This window comes from Sarcophilus harrisii, chromosome 6, assembly GCF_902635505.1.
Source record: "Sarcophilus harrisii chromosome 6, mSarHar1.11, whole genome shotgun sequence".
Lineage (NCBI taxonomy): Eukaryota > Metazoa > Chordata > Mammalia > Dasyuromorphia > Dasyuridae > Sarcophilus > Sarcophilus harrisii.
The window spans coordinates 76,619,978-76,644,202 of NC_045431.1; the positions used below are offsets into that span (position 1 = coordinate 76,619,978).

Sequence of the window (24,225 nt, forward strand, 5' to 3'; positions counted from 1 at the left end):
TTGTTCATTTTCCATATATTATTAATTTTTTTGTTATGTAGTTTACTTATTTAGTTTGAGTTTTTGCTATAACTTTTAGCTTTATGTTATGGCATTTAAGAGATGTATAAAACGAGTTTTTTTAAGCCTCAAGCATAGGTGAATTTTGAAAAATCTGATTAACTTGAAAAATAATAGTAACATGCACATTCAATACATTCTCTAAAGTTATATCAAATTCAGTTTTTCATGCTTTTAAGCCTGAAATTTCTTTCTTGGTCCTGTTATATTTGTCAGAGTTCAGAGAAGGATCATAGAAGTCTGCAACTATGTCTTTATCTTGGTTATCTTGAATTTTAGCTTGCCTTTCCTTTTAATTCTTAGTTTATTGAGCTACTTATCACACACACACACACACACACACACATTGATACAATTTCATTGTCTATGATAATTTTACCCATGATGTGGTTTTCTTATATGTCTCAAAGCTATTTTAAAAAACTACTTATTTATATAAAATTATGATGAAAAAATTCTGTTTTTTAAAAATTTAGCTAAAGCATAATAAATTTTATTCTAGCCCCACATTTTAAATTTATGTGGGGTTGTGTTTCAGATGTATTTTATGTAGAAATCATATTGTTGGATTTTCTAATTCATTCTAAACATCTCTCCCTTTTTGAGGACAGATTTCAAGTGTTTACATTCAAAGTTATAATAAGTGAATTTGGTTTTTACTCAATTGTATCCAGTTAAATTACCTTAAAAAACTAGCATGAGATCCAACACAGCTTAATTTGCTTGTATGGATTTAATCTTAGTCTTTCTCTGTGGATGAGAACACAAACACAGACACAGAGATACTCTTCCTTATATCTACGTCAAAAACATTCTATTTTTTAGTGATACGATTACTTAAGCATCCCTGACGAGCACAGATATTATGAATAACTCTTTCCTGTGAAATCCAAATATTAAAAAAGAAATTCTCCTTTTAACTTTCACTTTTCTTATTTAGATAATTTCTTTCTTTGTCTTTTCTCTTTTGTGAGGATTGTCTCAATTCTTAGCCTTCATTCAATAGCCTTTTTATAAAATGGGACTTAAAGAATAAACTGCCTTTTTCTTCTTACAATATATAAATCGATATTTAAAAGTTTTGTTTACTTTGTTAAAGATTCTATTCTGTGGTTGATTTGTCTATCAAAAACCCTGCCCAGTTCTGGCTTTTTCTGAGGGAAGGGGAATATTATATTTCTTAAAAAAAAAGATGTTGGTTAGTTCCTTTTTTGCAGTTTTGCTATATGTCTTCTTTTATATGTTATGCTTGTTGTATAATCTTGCACTTTCTCCTGATAGCTTTTAAGATTTTTTTCTTTGATAGTAAAGTTCTGGATTTTAATAATACTTTGGGATGAGTTAAATCTAAGTTAGAGGCCTTTTGATTGAATCCCTTGAATTATATGGATATACATTTTGCCCTCTTGTTTTTGGTACTTACAGGCAATTTTGGCTTATGATTTCTAAGACTATGTTTTTTCAGATTTTTTATATCTTCATATTTTCCTGGAGATACCAATAATTCTCAGTTTGTTTCACAATCCTCAGTACTCTTACATACTTCCTTTGATTTATAGCTTCCAGTAGTGCCATTTCTAAATTAATTGTTTTGTTATTTGATCTGCCATTACTGCTTTTTTTATCCTCTATCTGGGCCAGTTTAGTCTTCTGAGCATTTGCTGCTTAACTCAGCACAAGATATTCTAAGTTACAAAGTTTCATGTTTTTTCCCCCCTCTTTCAATGTTCTTATACTCATATTTATAAATGTTAAGATTTTTTGTCTTATCACTGTACTTTTATAACCATTCCAAAGATTCATGCAGTATCTATTTTCTCTAGGTTTTACTTCTAGATTATGACTCTTTTTGCATCAGTCTCCTTCTTTTAGTTCTTCAGTGAAGTTTTCATTGTTAGGACTTATTTCCTTTTCTCCTTTTTTTTTTTTTTTAGCCATTCTTTTCTTTTTTTAATCATTCATTTCTTTTATTCTGATGTTCTTGTTGGTGTTTTGATTGGTTAATCAAAGCAACTCACTCAGCTTTCCTTCTGGTTCCTTTCAATCTTCCTTGAAAATGAATCATTCTTTTAATGATTTCCTAATACCTTGTTATTTTCTTATTACATATTTCTGCAATATTGACTGGATCAGGAAACTATAAGCCTGCTATACTCGTTTCATCACTAGATGGTAATCTCCTAATAGCCTGAAGTTTTCCCTTCAGCAAAGGGTATTTAAGGATTTACAGAGTCCATTTTTTAAACCAGATTAGACATTTAAAATGTAGTTTCAGAAGTAATTTTTAATAAATGTAACATGTTTTTACAAAATATATTTTAGGATGTCTAACATCTAAACTGTACTTTAGCTATTCTCACTAGATAATTCTTCAAGCTAGTTCTATGATTTATCCTCAGCAATGTATAATTATTTATCAGATTTTGCTAGTTAGACTTTTCGGTTATGTCCTTGTGCTCAATCTCTCTTCTAGTCTGATTCCTGTGAGCTGCTCACCTATTAAACTTTAGAATTTACCCTAAAGCTAAGCCTTTTAAGCCTTCTGAACTAAGTTGTTCATTAGTCAATTGATATTTGTTCCTAAAATTAATTTGTGCTCACCTCATTTGAGAGGGAGTAATCAACTTTTGCCTTCTTGGCTCTCTTGCCTTAACTAAACTGGCTTTTAAAAAAGCGTCATTCCTTGATTTTTTTTTTTTTTTTTGGGTCCAGTTGATTGGTACAATCAAGGGAAGATTTTGTTTTGTTTTGTTTTAAAGCCAAAATTGACTGTAGAGTTGGGTTTGGGCAATTCATTCTTAGGTCACTCTGATGAGATGATTAGTTAAAATCTTGGTTTCATCACTAACTGTGAGACACTGAACAACTTCCTTAGGCTTCTTTCCTTACATATAAAATGAAAAGTTTGGACAAGGTGATTTATGACAGCTATTTTCACTCTAGAATTCTGATGATCTTCTATGAACCATAACTAGCCTCACAACATAAACTGAACCTCACAACATAAATTTAATAGCTTTTCCTCACGTCTATTGCAGCAAATCTAAATGCTACCTAACTTTTTAGATCCTTCATAATCTGAACAATGCCAACTCATTCTACCTTATTCCCTTTCTGTTCCTCTCCATTTAAATCAAGCATGTACTCAACACCTAATAGGTTCATTCTCAACTCCATAACTATATTAAACTGCTCTGCAAATTCATTGTGCCTTTTCCTACATATGTAAATCTGAACAATGCTTTAAGATTTAGCTGAAGCCTCTCCTTCATGAAGCCTTTCCTGATTATGACCTAATTCAGCCCTCAATAATCTCTTTTCCATTAACTTCTACTGTATTTTTTGTAGGTAGAATATATTTACCTAAATCACATATTCTCCTGTATTGTACACGATCTCATTTATGTTAGTCTCATCTTCCTAAGTTGTAAACTCTGTCATTATTTTGTACAAAGCATAGTGAAATCTATATACAATAGACAAATTGATTAAAAACTTACTGACTTGAAGCTGATGAAACCTTAACTAAGCAGCTTTTGGAATTTCAGAGATTGCTACTTCTATCAGGGGAATGTTATTAAAGATAAGGCATACTGTTATACTATATTTTCACTTTTAGTATTTTTACCTAATGACAACATTTTGTATACTTTTGTTAGTACTTATTAAGAAAGTTATTGTTTTTCATTATATATATGTAATATCAACATTAATATATATTAAATTTTAACATTACACATGTGGTATTAAATATTAATAACTTGATACATTCTCAACTATAATTTTAGCACATAAATAGATGCAATTTGCTTGAGGGAAGGGGCTATTTTTATCTTTGTGTTTTTATCACTGGTGCCTCATGAAATGACTAGCAAAAACAACAAAAATATCCATTGAATGGATGATCACATCCAAAGATTTTTTTTTTAAACAGTTGAACACTTTTCCAATTTGGTAATAGAAAAATGGAATTCAGTAAGTAAAAATTAGTTTTGTAATAAGCTTTGCTGGTATGCATATTCCATTAAGAGAAAATGAACTATGTACCGTGTAATGAGCAATCCTGCTGAAGGGCTATTGTGAAATTAAAGTATTAACAGATATTTGTATTGCATTTTAAAGTTTGGAAAGTGTTTTATATGCATGATCTTAATTTACCCTGAACAACTCTGTCGTGATAGGGAACCATGGGTGTTATAATCCAAATTTGACAGCCCAAAGAAAGTGAAGTGGAAAAAGACTAAGTGATTTGGCCGTGGTCAGTTACCTGGTTAGGAAGTATGAGAAGTGCAATTCCCACCTAGGTCCTGCCTGACTCCAAGTCTGCAACTTTGTTCACTCTTCCATGTTGTTTCTTTAAAAGGAATTAAGATACAACTATCCAGCTGTGGTTTAGCTACAGTAGCATGCAAATGATTTGGGATAAGCAATCATTTTGATAGTTTCATTTTGTGACAGCAATGGTCATGCACATGTTCTCCTACTGACATCAGAAAGACTCAGGGCCTGACTTTGATGAAATGAAATCAGACAGATCAGATTTTAGATAATAACTGTCCAAGAAAGGCTGGATTTTGTACCATGGACAGTTATTTCATTGCTGTCTTTTGATGTGTTTTTAAGAATTGATATTATTTAAATAAATTATTCAAATATAACTCTTTAAGAACACATCTGAATGAGTGTAAGCTAACTGTAAGGAGGAATGATTTCATTTTTTGTACTTGCACTTAACACCGATCCCTGGCACACAATAGCTACTGAATAAATACTTGTTGATTGAATGATTGTCTCAAGAATCATAGAATCATTGATTCAGAGATAGAAGAAATCTTAGAGACCATCTAGTCAAACATCCTCCTCTTTTACAGATGAGGAAACTCAGTCTCAGAGATGTTAAGACTTGCCCAAAGTCACAGATAGTTAATGACAGATGCAGGATTCACACTCAGCTTGTACTCCAAAGCTGGCACTCTTCCCATCAGGACTTGCTATCTTTTATAAACTAGGTCAGGAGAAAAGACGTAGGCATGTAAAAAGGTAAACATAAACTTGTTTACAGTATACATTCTCACGTTGGCTAATAAGGCTTTTGGATGCTGGGCTTCAGAAAGAGAATTTTTCAGTACTTTTACTGAAGAAGGATGGCTCAAAAAAGGCTGTGACATCTCACACCTCTCAGATCGGCTAAGATGACAGGAAAAGATAATGATAAATGTTGGAGGAGATGTGGGAAAACTGGGACACTGATGCATTTTTGGTGGAATTGTGAACTGAACTGATCCAACCAGTCTGGAACTATGCTCAAAGGGCTTTAAAATTGTGCATACCCTTTGATGCAGCAGTGCCACTATTGGGTCTGTTTCCCAAGTAAATTATAAGAAGGGGAAAGGACCCACATGTGCCAAAATGTCAAAACCAGCTCTTTTTGTGGTAGCAAAGAACTGGAAAATTACTAGATGCCCATTGCTGGGGAATGGCTAAACAAGTTGTGATATATGAAGGTAATGGAACATCATTATTCTGTAAAAAATGATGAATAAGCAGATTATGAAAGGACTGGAAAGATTTACATGGACTGATGATGAACAAAACAAGCACGATCAGTAATATATTGTATACAATAACAGCAAAAATATGTGATGATCAACTAGGAAAGACTTGGTTCTTCTCAGTGGCTCAGTGATCCAAAGCAATCCCAATAGACTTTGGATCCAAAATACTATCTGCATCCAGAAAAAGAACTAAGGAGACTGAATGTAAATCAACACATGGTTTGTTCCACTTCTTTTTTCTGTCCCCCCCTTCCATGAATTTTCCCTTTTTGTCTGATTTTTCTCTCCCAACATGATTCATAAAACAATATGTATTTAAAAAAAGGAAGGAAGGAAGGAAGGAAGGAAGGAAGAAGGGAGGGAGGGAAGGAAGGAAGGAAGGAGGGAAGAGAGGAGGGAAGGAGGGAGGGAGGGAGGAAGGAAGGAAGGAAGGAAGGAAGGAAGGAAGGAAGGAAGGAAGGAAGGAAGGAAAAAATGTGGTACCTCTAAGGCAGTTTCTTCTGGAAGCAAAGGGGAAAAAATTCCAAAGGCGCTCTCACCTCTCACTGACAGCAAGGTTCTGTTGCTTTAAATAACCCAGAAAAGTGGTAAGAATCCAACCAATCACTTTTTTGGGTTCTGTTCTAGTTTCTTTCACCACATTTTGGAAGAACTCCAATAGTCCATCCTCATTCTGTTAAAAAACAAAACAAAAACAAAACCAGAAAAATCAAAACGATCATCACCAAGTACCAGGGAGAGCTCCATGGCACAAAGATCAAACCTTCCAGTTCTCTGCCGTATCTTTGGACCTAATGCTTCCTGGTGCATCACCTCTGATATGTTGACAGCTTTTGGTACGCAGTAATACTGTTTTTGAGCATTAGAATGATAATAATGTCATGCTGCATTTATCAAGCACTTCCTCAGGAATGAAAATGTTTTAGACATACCTGACCCTGATAATCCACAGCAACAGACAACAGACAAAGTGGGCCTGGATCAATGAAATTCACTTGGTTTATCCCCAGAGCCTCATTTTGGCTATCAGTTTTCAAACTCCCCCCCAACCCCACCTTCCCTCAGCCTTTTTATTATTATTTTAAGCAGAGCTGAAGATGCAGCACAAAATGCCTGCTTGCTCCGAATTTAATCTTCTCCTTCTCCTCATGTCAACCCTGTGATGGACATTCTATCAGCCAGAAGAATAGCTGGAAGGAGGCCCCAAATGGTCCAAAGATGAATAAATAGATCCCTGGGGCCAGCTGTAACGTCACTCATCCTCACAACCTTTGGGGACATGCGGAACCTCACCTCCCCACATCCTAGCAGAAGAGAAATTTCATGAAGGGGATTCCCTTCTCTCCAACAACCCACGCCAGAGCTTCGGGGAAGTACTACTAGATGTATGATAAATGTCTGCTGCAGTCCCTCACTGAATCCTCCCCAGGAAGTACACAGGGATGAAAAGGACATCTCCACTCTCTAAAGAAGGCCCATCCCTGGCAAAAGGGGCACTTTCGTGTGGCAGGAAGGGCTCTGGGCTCGGAGACAGGAGACCTGGGTTCAAATGCTGATGGCAGCTGAGTCAAATTTCAAATGCTAAGTCTTCTCTTACGTTACCGTCCTTCACTTGTTTTGGCTGCGCCTGACTCTAGATACTAGGATGATTTGCCATTTATTTCTCCAGCTCGTTTTTAGACATGAGGAAACTGAGCCAGACAGGATTTAATGACTGGCAACTAAGTGTCTGGGGCCGGATTCGAACTCAGGAAGAGGAGCTTCCCTGACTCCAGGCTTGACTTTGTGCACCACAGTGCCCCCTAGCAGCCCTTCCTCAGATGTGGACTAGGGAGGATCCTCATATCACCGGCCTCACCTATCCCACAGGTTGGAAGGTTATGTGTCCAATGGAAAGATGGTGGGATGCGAACTCCTAAGCAGTGGGTTCACAGTCATTTTTCTCTTCTAGGCCTGTTTCCCATCTGAAAGAGGAGGGTGCTTCCTTCTAACTTCAACCATGGGGTCCTGCAAACCTACATTTCATTTTAAAGCACCTTGGCGGGCTTCCATCAACACTTGTTGGGGTCACTCAGGGCCCTGGGCCTGCCCCACCCGTGTGGGCACCTTTCCTACTGCCTCAGGAAGAGCCATCTTCTGACAAAGCCCTCCTCGTCCTCTGAGATCACTGAATTCAACAAGCATTTTGGTAAGTTCAACTAAATACACTTTTAGGCGCCTGCCATGTGTTGGCACTGGAGATAAAGACAAAAAAGACACTAACTGCCCTAATTTTTGGAGAGGCTGCCGACGGCTGGCTCAGGAGAGCAAAGGCCGAGGGACTATCTGCTGGACCACCAGTTCTCTTCTGACTGGGGCATCAGAAATGCACCTTCTGCGGAAGTGCTCCTTATACTTTCATAATAAGTTATTGATCAAGATGTGCCATTCTGATCTACTCTGGCTCGTTACATTCTGAAAGAAGAAAGGGTTCCCCAAAAATTTTTAGTGGAAGGAAAAAACCACACAGAACAATGCCTATTTATGGAAAGGAAGGCTTCTATCTGGAAGAACTGAATGATCAGAATTTGGCCAGATACAGCATATTTTAGTATATTCTCCCCTTACATGCTAAAACTCAAACCAAGTTATAAATTCCCTGAAAATTTCTTTACAGGTTCATAATCCAATACAATTAGGCTTAATTTTTTCTTTCTTTCTTTCTTTTTTTTTTTTGATAAGCATTCTTTAAGTATCTAACATTTCCAATGTAATGGGACTGCAAAGGTCAAAGATCCCTTGACAACCACAAAAAACACCCCCTGTCCTCAAGGGGGATGGGGAATAGAATAAGCTATAATGTATAAGGCATAGATGGCACAGTAGTGATAGAGTTAGGAAGGTCTGAGTTCAAATGTGGCTTTAAACTCTTACTAGCTGTGTGACTCTGGACATGTTACTTACCTGCTCTCAGGCTGAGTTTTCTCATCTGTAAGTTGGGGAGGCTAATAATTGCATTGGGATAATAACAGTAACCCTGAGAGCATGGTACAGTAAAGTGCTTTGTAAATCTTAAAGCATTACACAAATGCTAGCTATTTTTACTACTGTGACTGAACACAGTAGTGTTTTTTACCTTTTTCTGTATTCCCATCTCTCAGGACCATGCTCAGCACACAGCAGGTATATCTTAGGAGATGTTTACTGACTGACTAAATACAGGATGTTGGGAGGGGAGGGAGCTCTAACAGCTACAGGTATCAGATCAAGAAAGACTTCCTTGAAAAAAGTGAAGTTCTGTATACTAATATTGTATTTAATTTATACTTTATCATATTTAACATGTATTGGTTAACCTGCTATCTGGGGGAGGGGGGGAAGGGAAGGAGGGGAAAAATGGAACAAATTGTCAGTGCTGTAAAATTACCAATGCATATAACTTGTAAATAAAAAGCTATAATAATAATAATAAAAACAAAGAAAAAAAGTGAAGTTCTCTAAGAATGAATCAATAAGAATCATTTCTTAATCATTTCCTAGCATAGTAATCAGTGCAAGGGATGAGGAAGAAGAATTTTAGGCAAGTTTACTTAGATAGAGTCCCCTTGTCTCCTGAAGAAGACTGTTTTGGGCAGTAATGGAACGGAGGTCTCTCCAAAATCAGTATTTTGCCCAGCATCCTGGGACTGCAGATGTTATAATATATACCCAGGCACACATTCACTAAGGCAACTGCACTATACTAAAAAAAAAATTTTTTTCCAGATGCCCTTTGCAATGGAGCTAAATTCTCTGGTGACAAACCTACTGAATAATCCCACCATCATCCTTCTGATCTTTTTCTTAGCCAAGGCTATTATTCTGCTCATGCTAAACCAGGGCAAAAGGCCATCTTAACAGCCAGAACTTTGCTGTAGATAAAGGCGAGTATAAGCAATTTGAAGAAAGAGTTTTACTTTAACTGTTCGGGGAAAAAAAAGTATTCTAACTCCGACGCTGGTGTGAAGCCCACTGGGGAAACCCCAAAGCGAAGCGCCCACTCCTCCAAATCAGACGGGGAGAATTCCCTTTGTTCTCTCCTTGGCAGGCCAGCCTACTGGTGAAATGGGCCGTCAGGAGGACTCTTGGCTTTGCCAAGGAAAGGTTTTTAAAATCCTCCTTGAAATATAGCACGCCTGAACTCGTGGGCCCGGCTGAGTTGCTGCGAAGATGATGAATCTATTTCTCTACCCCTGTGTGGTTTCCTATTGGATGGATAACGCGGCAAGTCAGATTTTTGTTTGTCTTTTCATGTCAACTCTGTGATGAAGCCTCTCCGAGCCGGAACTAGAGTCCACTAGGGGATACATGGTTTCAGTCCTCAATTTAAAGCAGATGAAGCAGTCTGAGATTTGTGATGGGGGGCACACTACATAAGCCAGTTCTGAGGGAAAGCTAGGCTGTTGGCTGCCCAGAGAATAATGAGTCAATAAAACTTGCACGTAGGCCTCCAGCTCAGGCACCAGTCTATCATCAGGACTTTTGCTTTTGTAGAAGGCAACATTCTGGGTGAGTTTTTCCTCTTTGAGGTAGGCGAATGCTGATTAGTTTGGCACATGTCTCTGAAATCTCTGGTGAATATGGCACTGTCAGCCGTCCAGTTTTGTCAGGAAAACAGTGAGCCAGTTATTCCTTTATTTAAATATCATATTAAGAGCGAGGCAGAAAAGGCCATTCCACAAAAGAGCTTTGAATGTCTCTGTAGATGGCTTCACGTGCATGTGGGACTCAGCGCCAACCTGCCCCAAATAAGGAAGCTTCGGCTTCAGCTTCACCACTGCCGGTCCTGGGGCTTTGGAAGCTTTCTAACCAAGCTTTCTCCAATGATGGTGGCAGTGGGGTCAGCCATCCCGGCCTCCTGTGCATGGACTGGACAGTCTCTGCTGCCCTGCAGCTGGAGGACACATTTCCCACATTTTAATCAACTTTCCCAGAGACAGTTTGGGCCACAAAGTCAGCCTGTATCATCCTGGCTACTTAGCAGTGAATAGAAATAATAGGGGCTTTGTCCAATTATTGATATAAAGGACAGCATAGGCAATCCTGGGATGAGAAAGCTGCCTCTGTCGACAAAAGCAGGCTGCTTAGGGCAAAGGTAAGGCTCCAATGCCATATTTTGTGTGACTTTGGAAGAAGCTATAGGTTCTTTCTCAGAACAATGATTTTAAATTTATAAAATAAAATGCCAAGGATTACAAAGGAAAGCAAAAGTGAGTGAAAATAGAGGTGCGATCCCCTCTCCCCATCTATATCTAGAGAACTCTGAGAAACTAGCCATATGCCTTAGGACAAAAGGCTGGCTTGGGCAGTGGCCCAAAGTATCTTGCATGCTGCAGAAGAAAGGGGGCCATATTTGCATTCAGTCATTTGGGTTCTAAGCCTAACTTGGCCATTTACTAATTGGGTCACCTCAGAAAAGTTACTATGCAGCTCTCAGGGCCTTGAAGCCCACTCAAGGCCCTCCTAACCTGGAGTCTTGGATCACATTTTCATCACACACCAGTGTGAGGTCACCAAGCAACCAACAGGGACATAAAGAAAGACTGCTATGGTTACAAGAAGATGCAAGACTGACTGACACAGGAGAAGAAAGGAAGAGACAAAGATGATGAGTTCAAGAACAAGGGAGAATTCAGGTCAGAAGCCCCTGGGCCAGTCCTGGCTCTAGGATTTTCATTTATAAAATGAAGAGTTTCTTAAACTTCTTCCAGTTGAGTCCTTTTTGCCCAAGAAATGTTTACGTGATCCTGGGTATATCAAACATTTACTGGTGATGAATCACAATTTTGTAACCTTCAAATTCAGTTTCATGACCCGATAGGGATTATAACCCACATTTTAAGAAGCTTTGGACTCGATGTTCTCACAAGTCCCCTCTAACCAAAGGACTCTATGATCTGGTGAATTGGAAAGGTGGCAGTAATCAGCTCCACAGGGGACGAGTGAGGAGCTGGTCGAGCGGCCCAGCTGGTCAAGCCTAGCCTGGCTGCCAATGATGAGCAGTGCTTTTATATTCTCAAGGACTGATTCACTTGGCAGTGGTGGTCCTTTTCAGGGATGCTGAAAGCATCAAAGGCTAGCCTCCAAAGACCCCGGCAACGAGAAAGGGAACACACACTTCTTGGCCGAGTTATCCCATTCCATTCCCATGCATATAAATTAGATTCCCAAATAGTAAGCTGGGAATGGTGAAAAGTAACAGCCTGCATTTGTGTAAGGTTTGCAAAGTGCTTTACAAATATTATCTCATTTTAAATCTCTTAAGGACCCCAGGAAGTAGGTGCTATTATCAGCCTATTTTACAGATGAGGAAACTGAAGCAGGCAGAGATGTAAGTGATTTGCCCAGTCACACAGCTATGAAGTGTCTGAAGCTGCATTTGAACTCAGTCCTTTCTCATTCCAGGTCTAGCTCTCCAGCCATTGTGCAGTAATTGAGTACTCAGATGTCTTTAACATTTAAAGATTACTAAAGCACTTCTCTCGTGGAATGGTGGAAAGAGCATTATACTTAGAGAACTGGAGTTACAATTCCACCTCTGGAGCTTATGGCACTTCATGTGAGATGGAGGGCAAGTCTCTCTGGGTCTCAGATTCCTCATCTGGGAAATTAGGGTGCTGGATAAGACAGCCTTGGAGGTCCCAGATCTAGAAATGCCAATATTTCATTTTACAGCTGAGAGAAAATGAGACATGGGGTTAAAGTGACTTGCATGTGGTAACAAAGATACCTTCTTTTCTGGGGCAGAATTTGAACCTAGCCGTGTGACTATGGGCAAGTTTCTCTATTTATTTGGAAAATGGGAGAACACTATTGCACTCTCTGGGCCTCTTTCAAGGAGTGATCTGGAGAAAAGTCTTATAAATGTGTGAGCTATTACTATTCTCTTCTAGCAGGTTGTCCAGAGCATCCAATTTGCTACATATTTCCTCAGTTGCTGGAGCTGCAACTCTGATTAGGAAAGTGCTCAGATGCACATACATACATCATCTCCTCTTCAGAGATTTCAGCATAATTTTCCTCTTCCAAGGTACTAAGTTTTTTTTTTTTTGCTGAGGCAATTGGGATTAAGTGACTTGTCCAGGGTCACACAGCAAGGTACTAAGTTTTAAATGATTAAAAAACCAAACCACAGCCCCAAAAAACCCAACAAAGAGAAAATACCCCCAAATTACAAAATTATCAAATAGGGATCTGTCCTCATAGTTCTCAAGTGGATGATATAATGATGTTAATAATAAGAAAAAACAGCATTTATATAATGCTTTTTAAAAGGTTTGCAAAGAACTGTACCTCATTTAATCCTCCCATCAATCCTGCCAGTATTTAGGTTCACCTTTTCTAAGTCAATCACATTCCAGGATCCATTTAGGATGAATAACTGTAACTTGCTCCAATAAATATTGAAGGTAGCCTGTGTTCTTCTGAGTGTGCAAATCTGATTAGGAAAGGCCCTATGGGCTAGGTGCAAGAAAAACCCGGGATAAGTGTGAAAAAGTCCAGGATGGAATCCTAGCTCAGACATTTTCTCCCTATGCCATCTTGTCATAAGTTCAAAGGTATAGAGCTGGAGGGGACCCCATAAAGGTGGTGGTTCCATGACTTTACCCAAGGTGATGGTGTAAGGGCAACTCTGAACTCAGTTCTTCCTGACTCCGAGTCCAGTGCTCTACCATCCAAGGGTTTTCACAAAAGAAAGATATAAGAAAGCGTCACTAAATTTCTGTAAACTGTCAAGTTCTATGTAATTGTAAGCCATTCTCATTCTCCTCATACTTACACACTTTGATTTGAACTCAGATCTCCCAATAACTCATTGTTCTATAATACATCCCCAGAGAAGGGTAGACTGCAAAACATGTAAACCTTACATAGTTTAGCCCTTCAATACTGTAGGCTTCATGAGGGCAGGCACCAGGTCTCAGATCCTAGTACTCTTGTGAGCTTTATTCCAGCCCAACAGACCCTCTCTCCATTTCCCATCTCTGGGCCTTTGTTCCAATTCTTCCCTAAACTTGGCAAGAACTGTCTTTCACTTAACGAGGTGCTTCTCCTCTCCATCAAGAAACAGCCCAACTATCACCATCTACATAAAGCCTTTACTGAAGCCCACAACTGCTAATGCCTCCCCAAACTACCATGTTATTTATTTACAGTTAGTCTCTTTATACTTACACACTCTGATTTGAATTCAGATCTCCCAATAACTCATTGCTCTATAATACATTCGCAGAGAAGGGTAGACTGCAAAACATGGCTAAGATAAATACACGTTAGGTACACTTTTTCGATCTCCCCCATTAGAATATACACTTTTGGTGAAGAGGAACTGTTTTATTCACTATACTTGCAGCCCAAGCACCTAGCACAGGACCAGGCATCATGGAGGCTTTCAATAAATACCTGTTGACCAATAGATACAAGAGAGCATTCACCTTTGTTCCCAAGAGGAAGAACCAGGAGCAAAGGGTTGACATTTCAAACTCATAAATTTAAGTTTAATGTCAGGTTCCAACCAACTGGAGGTGCTCAATTGTTAAGAGACTGCTTCAAAATGTGGCTGGTGGCCCTGCCATATCTCTTGGGAACAGGATAGTGAGCATTCCTTTTCAGGGATGGGTTGGATTAGATGGTCATTGAGGACCTTTCTGATTATTAAAATCCTGTGAAATCTGTAGTGAATCTTCTTTATCACTCTAAAATAAAAGGTATATGATTTTTTTACTTGATGTGAAAAATATTTCAACAAAATACAACATCTATTCCTGTTAAAAACATGAGGAAACAAAGGAAAAAACAGAACCTTCCTCAAAATGATAATCAGTATTTATCTAAACCCAAGAGGAAACATTTTTTATAATAAGGATAAACTAGAAACCTTTCTAGGTAGATCAAGAATGAATAAAGGATGTCTATTACCATCATTAACATTCAACATTTTATTAGAAATGTTAGCTAAACTAATAAAAAAGAAAAAAATGAAAGCAATACAAATAGGCAAAGAGTTTCCTCTTGGTTCTAAAACTATCACTTTTTACAGACCCTAAGAGAATAAACTAAAAAAAAAAAATAATGAACGGCTCATTCAAAGTTGTTGAATATAAAATAAACTTCCATGAATCATCAGCATTTCTGTATGTTGCCAACAAGATAAAGCAGGAAAAGAGAGAGAAATTCCATTTAAAATAACTAAAGATGATATAAAATATCTGAGAGACTACCTGCCAATATACACTTGGAACTATATGAATATAATTACAAAACACTCTTTACACAAATAAAGGCTGACCTAAATTACCAGAGAGCTATTAATTACTCATGGCTAGGCCAATCCAAATAGGATAAAAATGACAATACTACCTAAATTAAAAATACTGATTCAGTGCCACACTAATCAAAGGAATATTTAAAAAAAATTTATATGATAAAACAAAAGGTTAAGAATATCAAGGGATCTTGATCTCTAATTCTACTACAAAGCCCTAACTGTGCAAACAATTTGGTATTGGGTAAGAAACAGAGAGGTTGATGAGTGGAATAGATTAGGTATACAAAAGACAGATGCAAGTGAGCACAGTAAACTAGTTTTTGATAAATCCAAAGATCCCACTTGTTGAGATAAGAACTCAGTACTGAACAAAAATTTTGGGGAAAAATAAAAAAGTCTGGCAGAAACTAGGTATAGAACAGCATTTCATATCACCAATGAAAATAAGTTGCAGATGGGAACAAGATTTAGCTGTAAAAGAGTGACATCATAAGCAAATTAGAGGAACATGGGAGAAATTACCTGTCAGATCTGTGGATAGGGAAAGTTTAAAACAAATAGGATAGAAGGGTTTGTAAGATGTAAAATGGTCAATTTTAATTATGCAAAATTAAAAAGGAACAATTAAAATCAATGCAGTTAAAATCAGAAGAAAAACAAAACTGGAAAAAAAATCTTTGAAGTGAGTTTCTCTGAAAAAGGTCTCATTTAAGATATAGAGAACTGAGTCAAATTTATAAGAATAAAAGAATAAAGGATAGGAAAGGGTAGTTTTCAGAGAAAACTATCAATAGACATATGAATACTCTTAACTAACTTAACAATTAGAAAAATGCAAATTAAAACAACTCTTAGGTAACAAAACACATCCATCAGATTGACTAAGTTGATGACAAAGGAAAATGACAAGTCAGAAGGATTGTAGTTTAACAAGCATACTAATGCATTGTTGGTGAAGCTGTGAACTCGTCCAACCATTATGGAAAGTGATTTGAAACTATGTTCAAAAATTATCAACTTCTGTATATTCTTTGACCCTGTGATAACACATCTAGGCCTATGCCACAAAGATATCAAAGAAAGAAGAAAAGGATCCAAATGTAAAAAAAAAAAAATCTATAGGAGTTCTTTTTGAAGTCGTACAGAATTGAAAACTAAGGGGATGCCAATTATTGAGGGAATGGATAAACAAATGATGAGTATATGAATGTGATGTAATGCTTGTAAGAAAATGAAGAAGATGGTTTCAGAAAAATCTGAGATTTATATGAACTTAGACAAAATAAAATGAGCCAAACCAGGGAAACAATTTATACAAAAATAACGATATTGTAAAGATAAGCAACTCTGAAAGACTTTGGAACTCAGATACACAATGACCCATCACAATTCCAAAGGGCTCATGATGAAACATGCTATCCACCTTCAGGTAGAGAGTGGATGGATTCAAAGTACAGAATGAAGAATATTTTCTTCTTTTTTTGGAGGGGGGACATAACTAATGTGGAAATTTGTTTTGTGTGCTTATATATTTGCAATGGGCTTTGTTTTTCTTGCCTTCTCAGTGGGTGAGGAACAGGAAGAGGGAGAGAAAGAATTTGAAATTGAAAATAAAATAAAATTTAATTAAAAAAAAAAACCCCAATAAAGAATAGCTGGGTTCTGTAGACAAAATATGTGTCTCAAAATGAGCTCTGTGTTAAAGTAAAAAAAAAAAGTTTCTGGCTTTAGCTTGATACCGCAAAATTAAAGGCAATGGTCTTCTTTAATATTGACCCCCCAAAAAATGCCTTACAATTATAAATGAGAACTCACTTTATAATGATAAGTATCCTATGCTAGAATCATGAGGATCACAGGATTTGCTATGCTAGAATCATGAGGAGCACAGGTTTTGCTATGCTAGAATCATGAGGATCACAGGATTTAAGAGACCTCAGAGATCCTCCAGGACAGGGGTTCTTAACCTTTTTTTTTTTTAGGACATGTACCCTCTTTGGCAGGTAAAACCACTCCTCACAATGTTATAAGAGATAAAGAATTACATAAGAAACAATCATATTTAAATAGTTATCAAAATATTAGAAAATTCAAATAAAGTTTATAGATCCCAGTAAGAACCTCTTATCCAGTCCAAACTTTAGCAACTCTCCACTTCTACATATTTGGCAGGTGAGGAAGATGATGTCTGGAAGAATGAAAGGATTTTTTCCAAAGTCATATAGGTGGTAAGATCCAAGTCCTCTGATGCAAAATCCAAAGGTCAGTGCTCTAGGAGGACAATTTTCTTTGGATCCCTTTGTTCATATAGGTCCAAGAGAGAAAGACAGATGGGTTTTTAGGCACAGTATAAAATGCATCTTTTTTATTTAATTTTTCCAGAGCAAGAGATATTAGCTTTTTCTTTCTTTCTTTTTTTTTAAACAGAGTGGAGACTGATTCTAAAAGCATCTAGAAGCTGGCAAGCAGAGGGTACAATTTTATAAAATGAACAATAAAATCAATTTTGGAAATTGCATAGAGCTGAAATACCATGAGTAACAATGTCAACCAAATGGATTTTTCTAACGTGGTAGTCTGAAGGTGAGTGTACTGTATCTCAATTGTCCTGGGCAGTCTCAAGTCAGCCAATATGGTTTTAGATGCCTTTTCAAACTACTCAACTTTAAAATGCAATTCTAGACAAAATATATATTTATCATGGGAAATTATTTTATGGGTATTTCATCCAGGAAGCCAACTAGGGCTTTTCAGACTTATTTAATACCCAAAGGAAAACTCTGAAAAACAATCCATTTAGCAACAATTCTATTCATTCATCTATTCCATGATTTCTTTTCGGTTTCTTTTCCCCAGGAGACATCCTAACCTTTGCTGCTGTGATGTCAAAAATAAAGGACTGTGACTTCAAATAGGAAATAACCAGTGGATGAGGATGAAATCATTTAAATAAGGCTTTTTTCATGTAAATATCTTTAGGACTAATAAAAAACAGAGACCAGAACATATATGGTCATACTATAGATGTTAGTTGGGGGCTCTCTGGTACAGCATTCATCAAAGCCCTACTGGGGTTATCTTCAACTTCCAACTCTTTAAAAACCATATCACCCTCCCCTCCTCTCCCAGCCATTATTACCACATCTTATGTGGACTGTAATGTAATTATGTATGTACAGTATATGTTTTTGCACATCCCTCTCTAACTGGCAACAGCTTTTCTGAAGCCTGATGGGCTGTTTCTGATTTTTTAGGAACCCAATAAGGGTTAAATTATTTATTACTCTTCCTTTACAGAGGGGGAAGGAGATCAAGTTACAAATTCCAAGTCACCCAGTTATTAACCAATAAGCTAGAAATGGAACCAACGGCTTTTATTCTCTCTGACAGAGGTTCATTATGTTACCGGGGGGGGGGGGGGGGGGGGGGGGGGGGGGGAAGATACTTAGGGAATAGTTTAACACAATGTTGGGCACAAAATACACATTTACAGAGGGCTAACTTTGAATGCTCATAAAATATATCTACAGCTCTCAGATTCGGGATAGATTCATGAAATAAGGGCAAAAAGCACAGGATTTGGGAATTAAGTACTCTGAATCTACTCTGGGATTTAACAAACAGCTAATGTGAGTGGAGTCTCAGTTTATCAATCTCATAAACATTTATTAAGTATTTACTATCCATAAGGCACCATGACAGCTACAGATATAAAACCAAAAATTTAACAGTATCTATCTCCAAAAATTTCGCCTTCTTCATCTATAAACCCAGGGTCAAGTAGATAATCTCTAATGTAATTTGATTCTGTGATGTCTTTTGTGCCCTACTCTCCTTGAGGGAAAAGACTAAGATTTCTTTCCAATTAAGCAACAACTATAACATACCTCGTGGGTGTTCAAAACATATTTAGACTTAAATATATGGGACTTTTTAAAGCAAACAAATTGAATTTCATGGAACCCCACAAACCCAATCCTACATGGCATCATTTTTCACAGGGAAACAAAAATCTTAAGTAAATAGAAAATAGAAAACAAAAAACAAAACCTCAGAAAAGATGAAAGAGGAAAAGAAATTAAGGCCTTTTTTTTGGTGCCTCAATTTCTTCATCTATAAAATAAAGACACTTTCTGCATCTCAGATAACTTAAGAGCGATTATCTGCACTGTTTGCTGGATTTATTGTTTACTCAAGATGCATTTAAATAAGGACAAAAACAATAAAAATCTCCATTTACAATGTATTTTTAAGTTTGCAAAGCATTTCCCAGGATGAATCATCCTGATAAATTTAAAATTTGATTCCATTTAAATTTACATTATGATTTAAAAAATAACCCCAGAAGAATCCACATACAACTTAAAAAAGAAAAAGTATCATACAAAGTAAATAAATTTGGGAGCAAATAGGTGGTGAAGATGACATCATAATTCTTAATTATGTATTGGGAGACAGGAGGATGGCAGGGAGAAGCATTAGAGAAAATCAAAGAAGGGTCCTGAGGATCCCTGCTCTATTATTTACTAGCAATGTGCTAACGTATTTAATCTCTGAGCCTATTTACTTCTCTGTGAAATGGGCAAAATCCTAACCCCAACTACAGAATATGAAGGTCAAATGAGATGAAATTACTTTGTGAAGTGCTATATAAAAACAAATGATAAAATGTACTTCTTGAGCTACTATTAAAATTAATTTAAAGAACTCAAAGCACACACTAATCAGTTATAGGAGACAGTTCAATCCATGCCTGGCAAATAAAAACCCATTTGGGCCTAAGCATTTGCTATGGATAATTCACGTGCACATGATAATTCTAAGCATACAGATGATCATAATAATTAGCACATGTCTTTGTACAAGGAGACTTGATAATTCAGAGCCTTCTTGTAATATCAGCATGAATGGACATTAAGTCCCATCTGAAACAATGGCGCTTGAGTCAAGAGGGTGAGAAGATGAGATGGAGGTAAGAAACTAAATCAGCTGCAGTTTAATCATGAGACAAGGCATCTCATAATACACCCAGAGGAGAGAAGGCTCTAGGTTTTCAATTGGGTTGAGGAGCTGGGTCCAGGAAGCAGGGGAGGATTTATTTGTAGAGATGGGTTTGGTTTAGAAATAGGAAAGTAATGTTTGCAAACAGCTTTCAGAATTCTGGGCTCCTGGAGAAGGTCTTTATAGAGATGACCTCTGGAAAACAGAAATCCTTTTTCCTGAATGTTTTATTAATATTAATAACAGTGAATCTTTACCATTTTTGGCATCTGACCACAATAAGCAATGTCAGAAATAATGACAAACCATTTTTCAGATAAGGGTGATATAAATAATGTAACAACTATAATATTACAATCCATATCACACACAACCGAACAACAGTACAGATTAAAGATCGGTTCTGAAGTTTAGACTCTTGTAATTTCTATCCAATGTGTGGATGGGTGGGAAAGGGTAATGGTCTATGAGTGTGTATATTGCTCAGACTAATCAGAAGCAATCTTCTGCCGAGAGCATAGAGCTCTGATGCTTTGGAAAGTACCCCTCCTACCACTGCTATTTATTTAATGAATACTCTTGGGCACTCTTTAAATTGAAAGATGGTTCATTAGATTGGTGCATCTGCCCCTCTCAGCAATCTGTTGTATTTCTGATGCAGGCAGAAAAAGCCATGGAAATATCATTTTTCAGGTGTGCTCTGGGTAGCTTAGCTTCTGGGGACTGCAAAATCATAAAGACAGCCTAATTTCAGGAAAAACAATTTGCCCGAATCACTCAATTTCCTTTTCCCTCTCACTTCAACCTTTATATATGTAGACATGTCAAACTGAGGAAGTTTGGTTTGTAATGCCAGTAAATGGCCATATTCCAGCCAGAGTTTATGTATTATGTGCTAACTAAACACACACACACACACACACACACACACACACACATATTTAAAAAAAAAAAATCTAATCTCTGCCCCAAATAAGAACATGCTTCTAAAAGTCAGAAGATACAAATCACAAGTCTGAGATTAGATATATAAAAATTGTTTCTCAAAATCCAATTCTTAAACTATGGGAGGAATGCATGACTCTTGGGATACCCAAGGAATGTGGGAAGCATATTAATACATGCATTTAGGCTGTGTACCTTAAGGTGAACAGACCCACCTCTCTCCCTCCTCCCCACTCAACGCTACAATGCACTTCTTCCTCATTTCTCCCTAGTAGAATTCTTGATTTCCTTCAAAGCCTGGCTCTTGTTCTACCTCTCGAGTTGATCTATTCTTCCTTTCCCTCAAGAAATTATTCTATCTATTTTGTGTTAACTTTTCTGTAGACTTAAAAAAAACAAATCTGCAATTCTGGTTATGTGCTTGCCACATAACAGGTCCTTTACTTATTACTGAATGAATGGTTTTTGTAACATTTTTAAGATGGATGATCCACCTTCAAAGCTCTTTTTCTCCTCCAAAGGAGAAGCTAACTGAAGGAACATACGCCATACACTGATATTTTTCTCAGAAATCACAATGTTGGGAACAGGCAAAGAAAAGATATATCAATTCCTGGCTGTCCTACATTATCTTAAAAGACGTGCTTTGTCCAGCTGGGGCAGTGCCAAATGAAGACAGGCAATTGATGCTTCTGATGAGGAAGAATCTTTTTCCCTTCTCCTTACCATCCCACTCAGTTAGCAAGGACATAATAAAATGGAGGACTCTTATTCAGTGGTATTTTGCTTGGCCAGAAATTTGAGGGGCAGAATGGTGGGGAAGGATAGGTTTGGCTGAAACTCAATTTAGTTAAATTGATCTCTGAAAAATATTTAAGAGATTTAAGCTGCTTCAGGAGAAGAGAGGTGCTACATAAATTATGATTACAATAATTACTTGTGCTAAATTTGTGTCTTTAATCTGTGAAATTCTAAGTACTGTGCAAAGCAGCTCATTAATAGATGAGGAAGCAAGGACTCCTGTGCGTGCGTGCGCACGCGTGTGTGTGTGTGTGTGTGTACATGCATATAAATAAAATTCTAAAGAAGAATACTGCTATCTAGTTAGCATATAAATATTCATTCTAAACCCTACAAATGTTTAATATGAACTTATTAAACATTTGGGAGTTTGGATTTCCATTAGGTTTTGCCACAGCCGTAATAAAAGAATGTTACCCAGTTTTTCATGGGGAGAACCATTTGTCAGGAGCATGCTCGCCCCCTTTCAGAAAAGCACTTGACAACTCTACACATACACTAAGGCAGAAAACTCACCCAATGAGTCTTCCCCCCTTTTACGTCAAACCTTCCTAACTCCTTTGACTGATCCTCACATGGTGTGATCTCAAGGCCCTTCGACGTTTTGGATGTCATCCTCCAGACGAGTAAACCAGTTTCTTAAAAGGAAGCCCCCAGAATCTGACAGAGCACAGAAGTAGCTGACTCTCGAAAGGGATGGAAGCAAAACTTTTGAGGAGCAGGAAGAACTCCTTTCTATGGATTCCCAAACTCCAGACCTAATATTCCTAGGCCAAAATCTTTATAATGGCCACCAGATTCCATCTTTTTTCTTCTACCTGCACTCAGGAAAATAAAGAGCTGTTTTTTGAGCTAAAAATCTCACTAGACCCTGCCATGGTTCAATACATCAAGGAATGTTGGCTGGATGCTGATATTCTTGTCTGCTGCAGTCACCTGGGAAAGGCTTATCTATGACGGGAGGTTGTTTGGTTGAACACCATTTGCGGCTGGCCACTTTTACAGGGGAGAAATAATCACAAAGCTAGAAATTTTCCAGTTTCCGGCCCTCACAGAGAAGAAAAAGGGTTACTCCCTTGCCTTCTCAAACATCTATAGAAAAATCTAAAAAAATCTCCTGGCATGCCCCTAGCTTTGAGGACACGAAAGCTGACAGCCTGTTAATGTGACTCCTTAGAGAGTGTTTTCTCAACTGCTGAAACTGGATGTGGGTAGGTTTATTTTAACAACTGATCAATAGACCTACCAATAGGGCGAAGCTGTGTTCAGGCAAAATCCCGTACTGTTCAACAAGCCTCTGTCTGGTCACGCTGGGGAGCTCGGGAAGCCTCTCTCGAATCCAATCGATATTTACCACTTGCTGGGGGTCTGCAGCCACAGGCAGGGACTCAGCATCATATAGGATCAATGGGGGAAGATTGGGCTCTGGCATAAACCTGGGCACAAGGAAGAGGCTGTTTAGGAACTGATGGTGGGTTCCATTTTCATGACAAAACAACAGCATTAGGAAAATGAGATCGCTGCAGCATTACTTAGTGGATAAAGAGTGGGCCTCTCTACCCAGGCAGACCCGGATGCAAGCCCTGCCTCCGACACACCCTGACTGGTCGTTTGATCTCTGATGTTTCCATCAATTCTCTGAGGCAGGAAGTTGCAGAAAAGGTGCTGGCCTGCACTGACTGGTTAATGAAAAATTTCTCTCCAAGAGATTCCCCAGGCCAGTGAACCCACAGGTTCAGCTCCCTATCCTACAGAAGGAATATCGTTGCATACATGTAACCATCATCAGACGTCCTAGGACATCTCCCAGGGACCATCTCATCATCATCACTGCGTTTGCCATTTTAAAATCACAATCTGCCTCTAGTTTGGGCACAACAATTGGGGTTGGGCTTATCAACTGTGGAAATTCTAAGCCTGGCTCAAATCCTCCTGCAAGCAGATCCTCTTCCTTGGGGAGGCAGAGTATCCATCTGTCTGCCTGTCTGTCTGTCTCTCCCTCCCTCTTGGATAAACAACAAACTCTGTCTCTTTCATTCTTCCTGTCTATCTAAACACTCTTGTCAAACAGTTTTATAAAAACAAGGATGGTGCAGAACAAAGCGGGGTTCCTGAGTCACAGAACAAAGGTTAAGGCAACCTGTGTCTTCCGTGCCTGATGGATGCTGTGGATCTGAGCCAGAGAGAAGGGCTGGTGAAGAGACCGGGACAAGGCGGCCTGCACCAGTGAGTGTGCCAGCTGAGACTGCTCTACTATGGACTTGAGTGTGCTGGATGGAATCCCCAAGGAAGGGAAAAGTAAGGCCGCCATGCTTGGGGAGGCACAGAGAGGTCAGAGTGATGGGCAGCAGCATCACAGAACAAAGCAGTTCTGAGAAAGAAAGCAGCCTCTGGCTGGTTAGAACTGACACCTGCACCGTCCAGCAAAGATGCACTCCCCTGGGCCAAGGCTTTCTGGTCCCATCTCTGTGTAGCCTGAGCCTTCTCTGCCAAGAGGAAAAGAAAGCTGGAATGGAGGCAAGGCAGCTGGGATCAATCCTCCTGCAGACAACTTACTATGGGTGTGACACCAGGCAA

At 38.1% G+C, this 24,225-nt stretch overlaps 1 protein-coding gene across 2 annotated transcripts in view; it reads right to left on the minus strand.

Moving 5' to 3' along the window:
* Nucleotides 1-24,225, minus strand: part of GATB (glutamyl-tRNA amidotransferase subunit B) — a 104,283-nt gene that overhangs the window by 28,828 nt on the left and 51,230 nt on the right. For both annotated transcript variants that reach the window (XM_031942869.1, XM_012552170.3), the window contains 2 exons: nucleotides 22,895-23,084; nucleotides 6,155-6,288 (listed from right to left, as the gene is read on the minus strand). In XM_031942869.1, coding sequence (XP_031798729.1) covers nucleotides 6,155-6,288; nucleotides 22,895-23,084 — 324 coding nt within the window. The remainder of the gene's footprint in view (nucleotides 1-6,154; nucleotides 6,289-22,894; nucleotides 23,085-24,225) is intronic.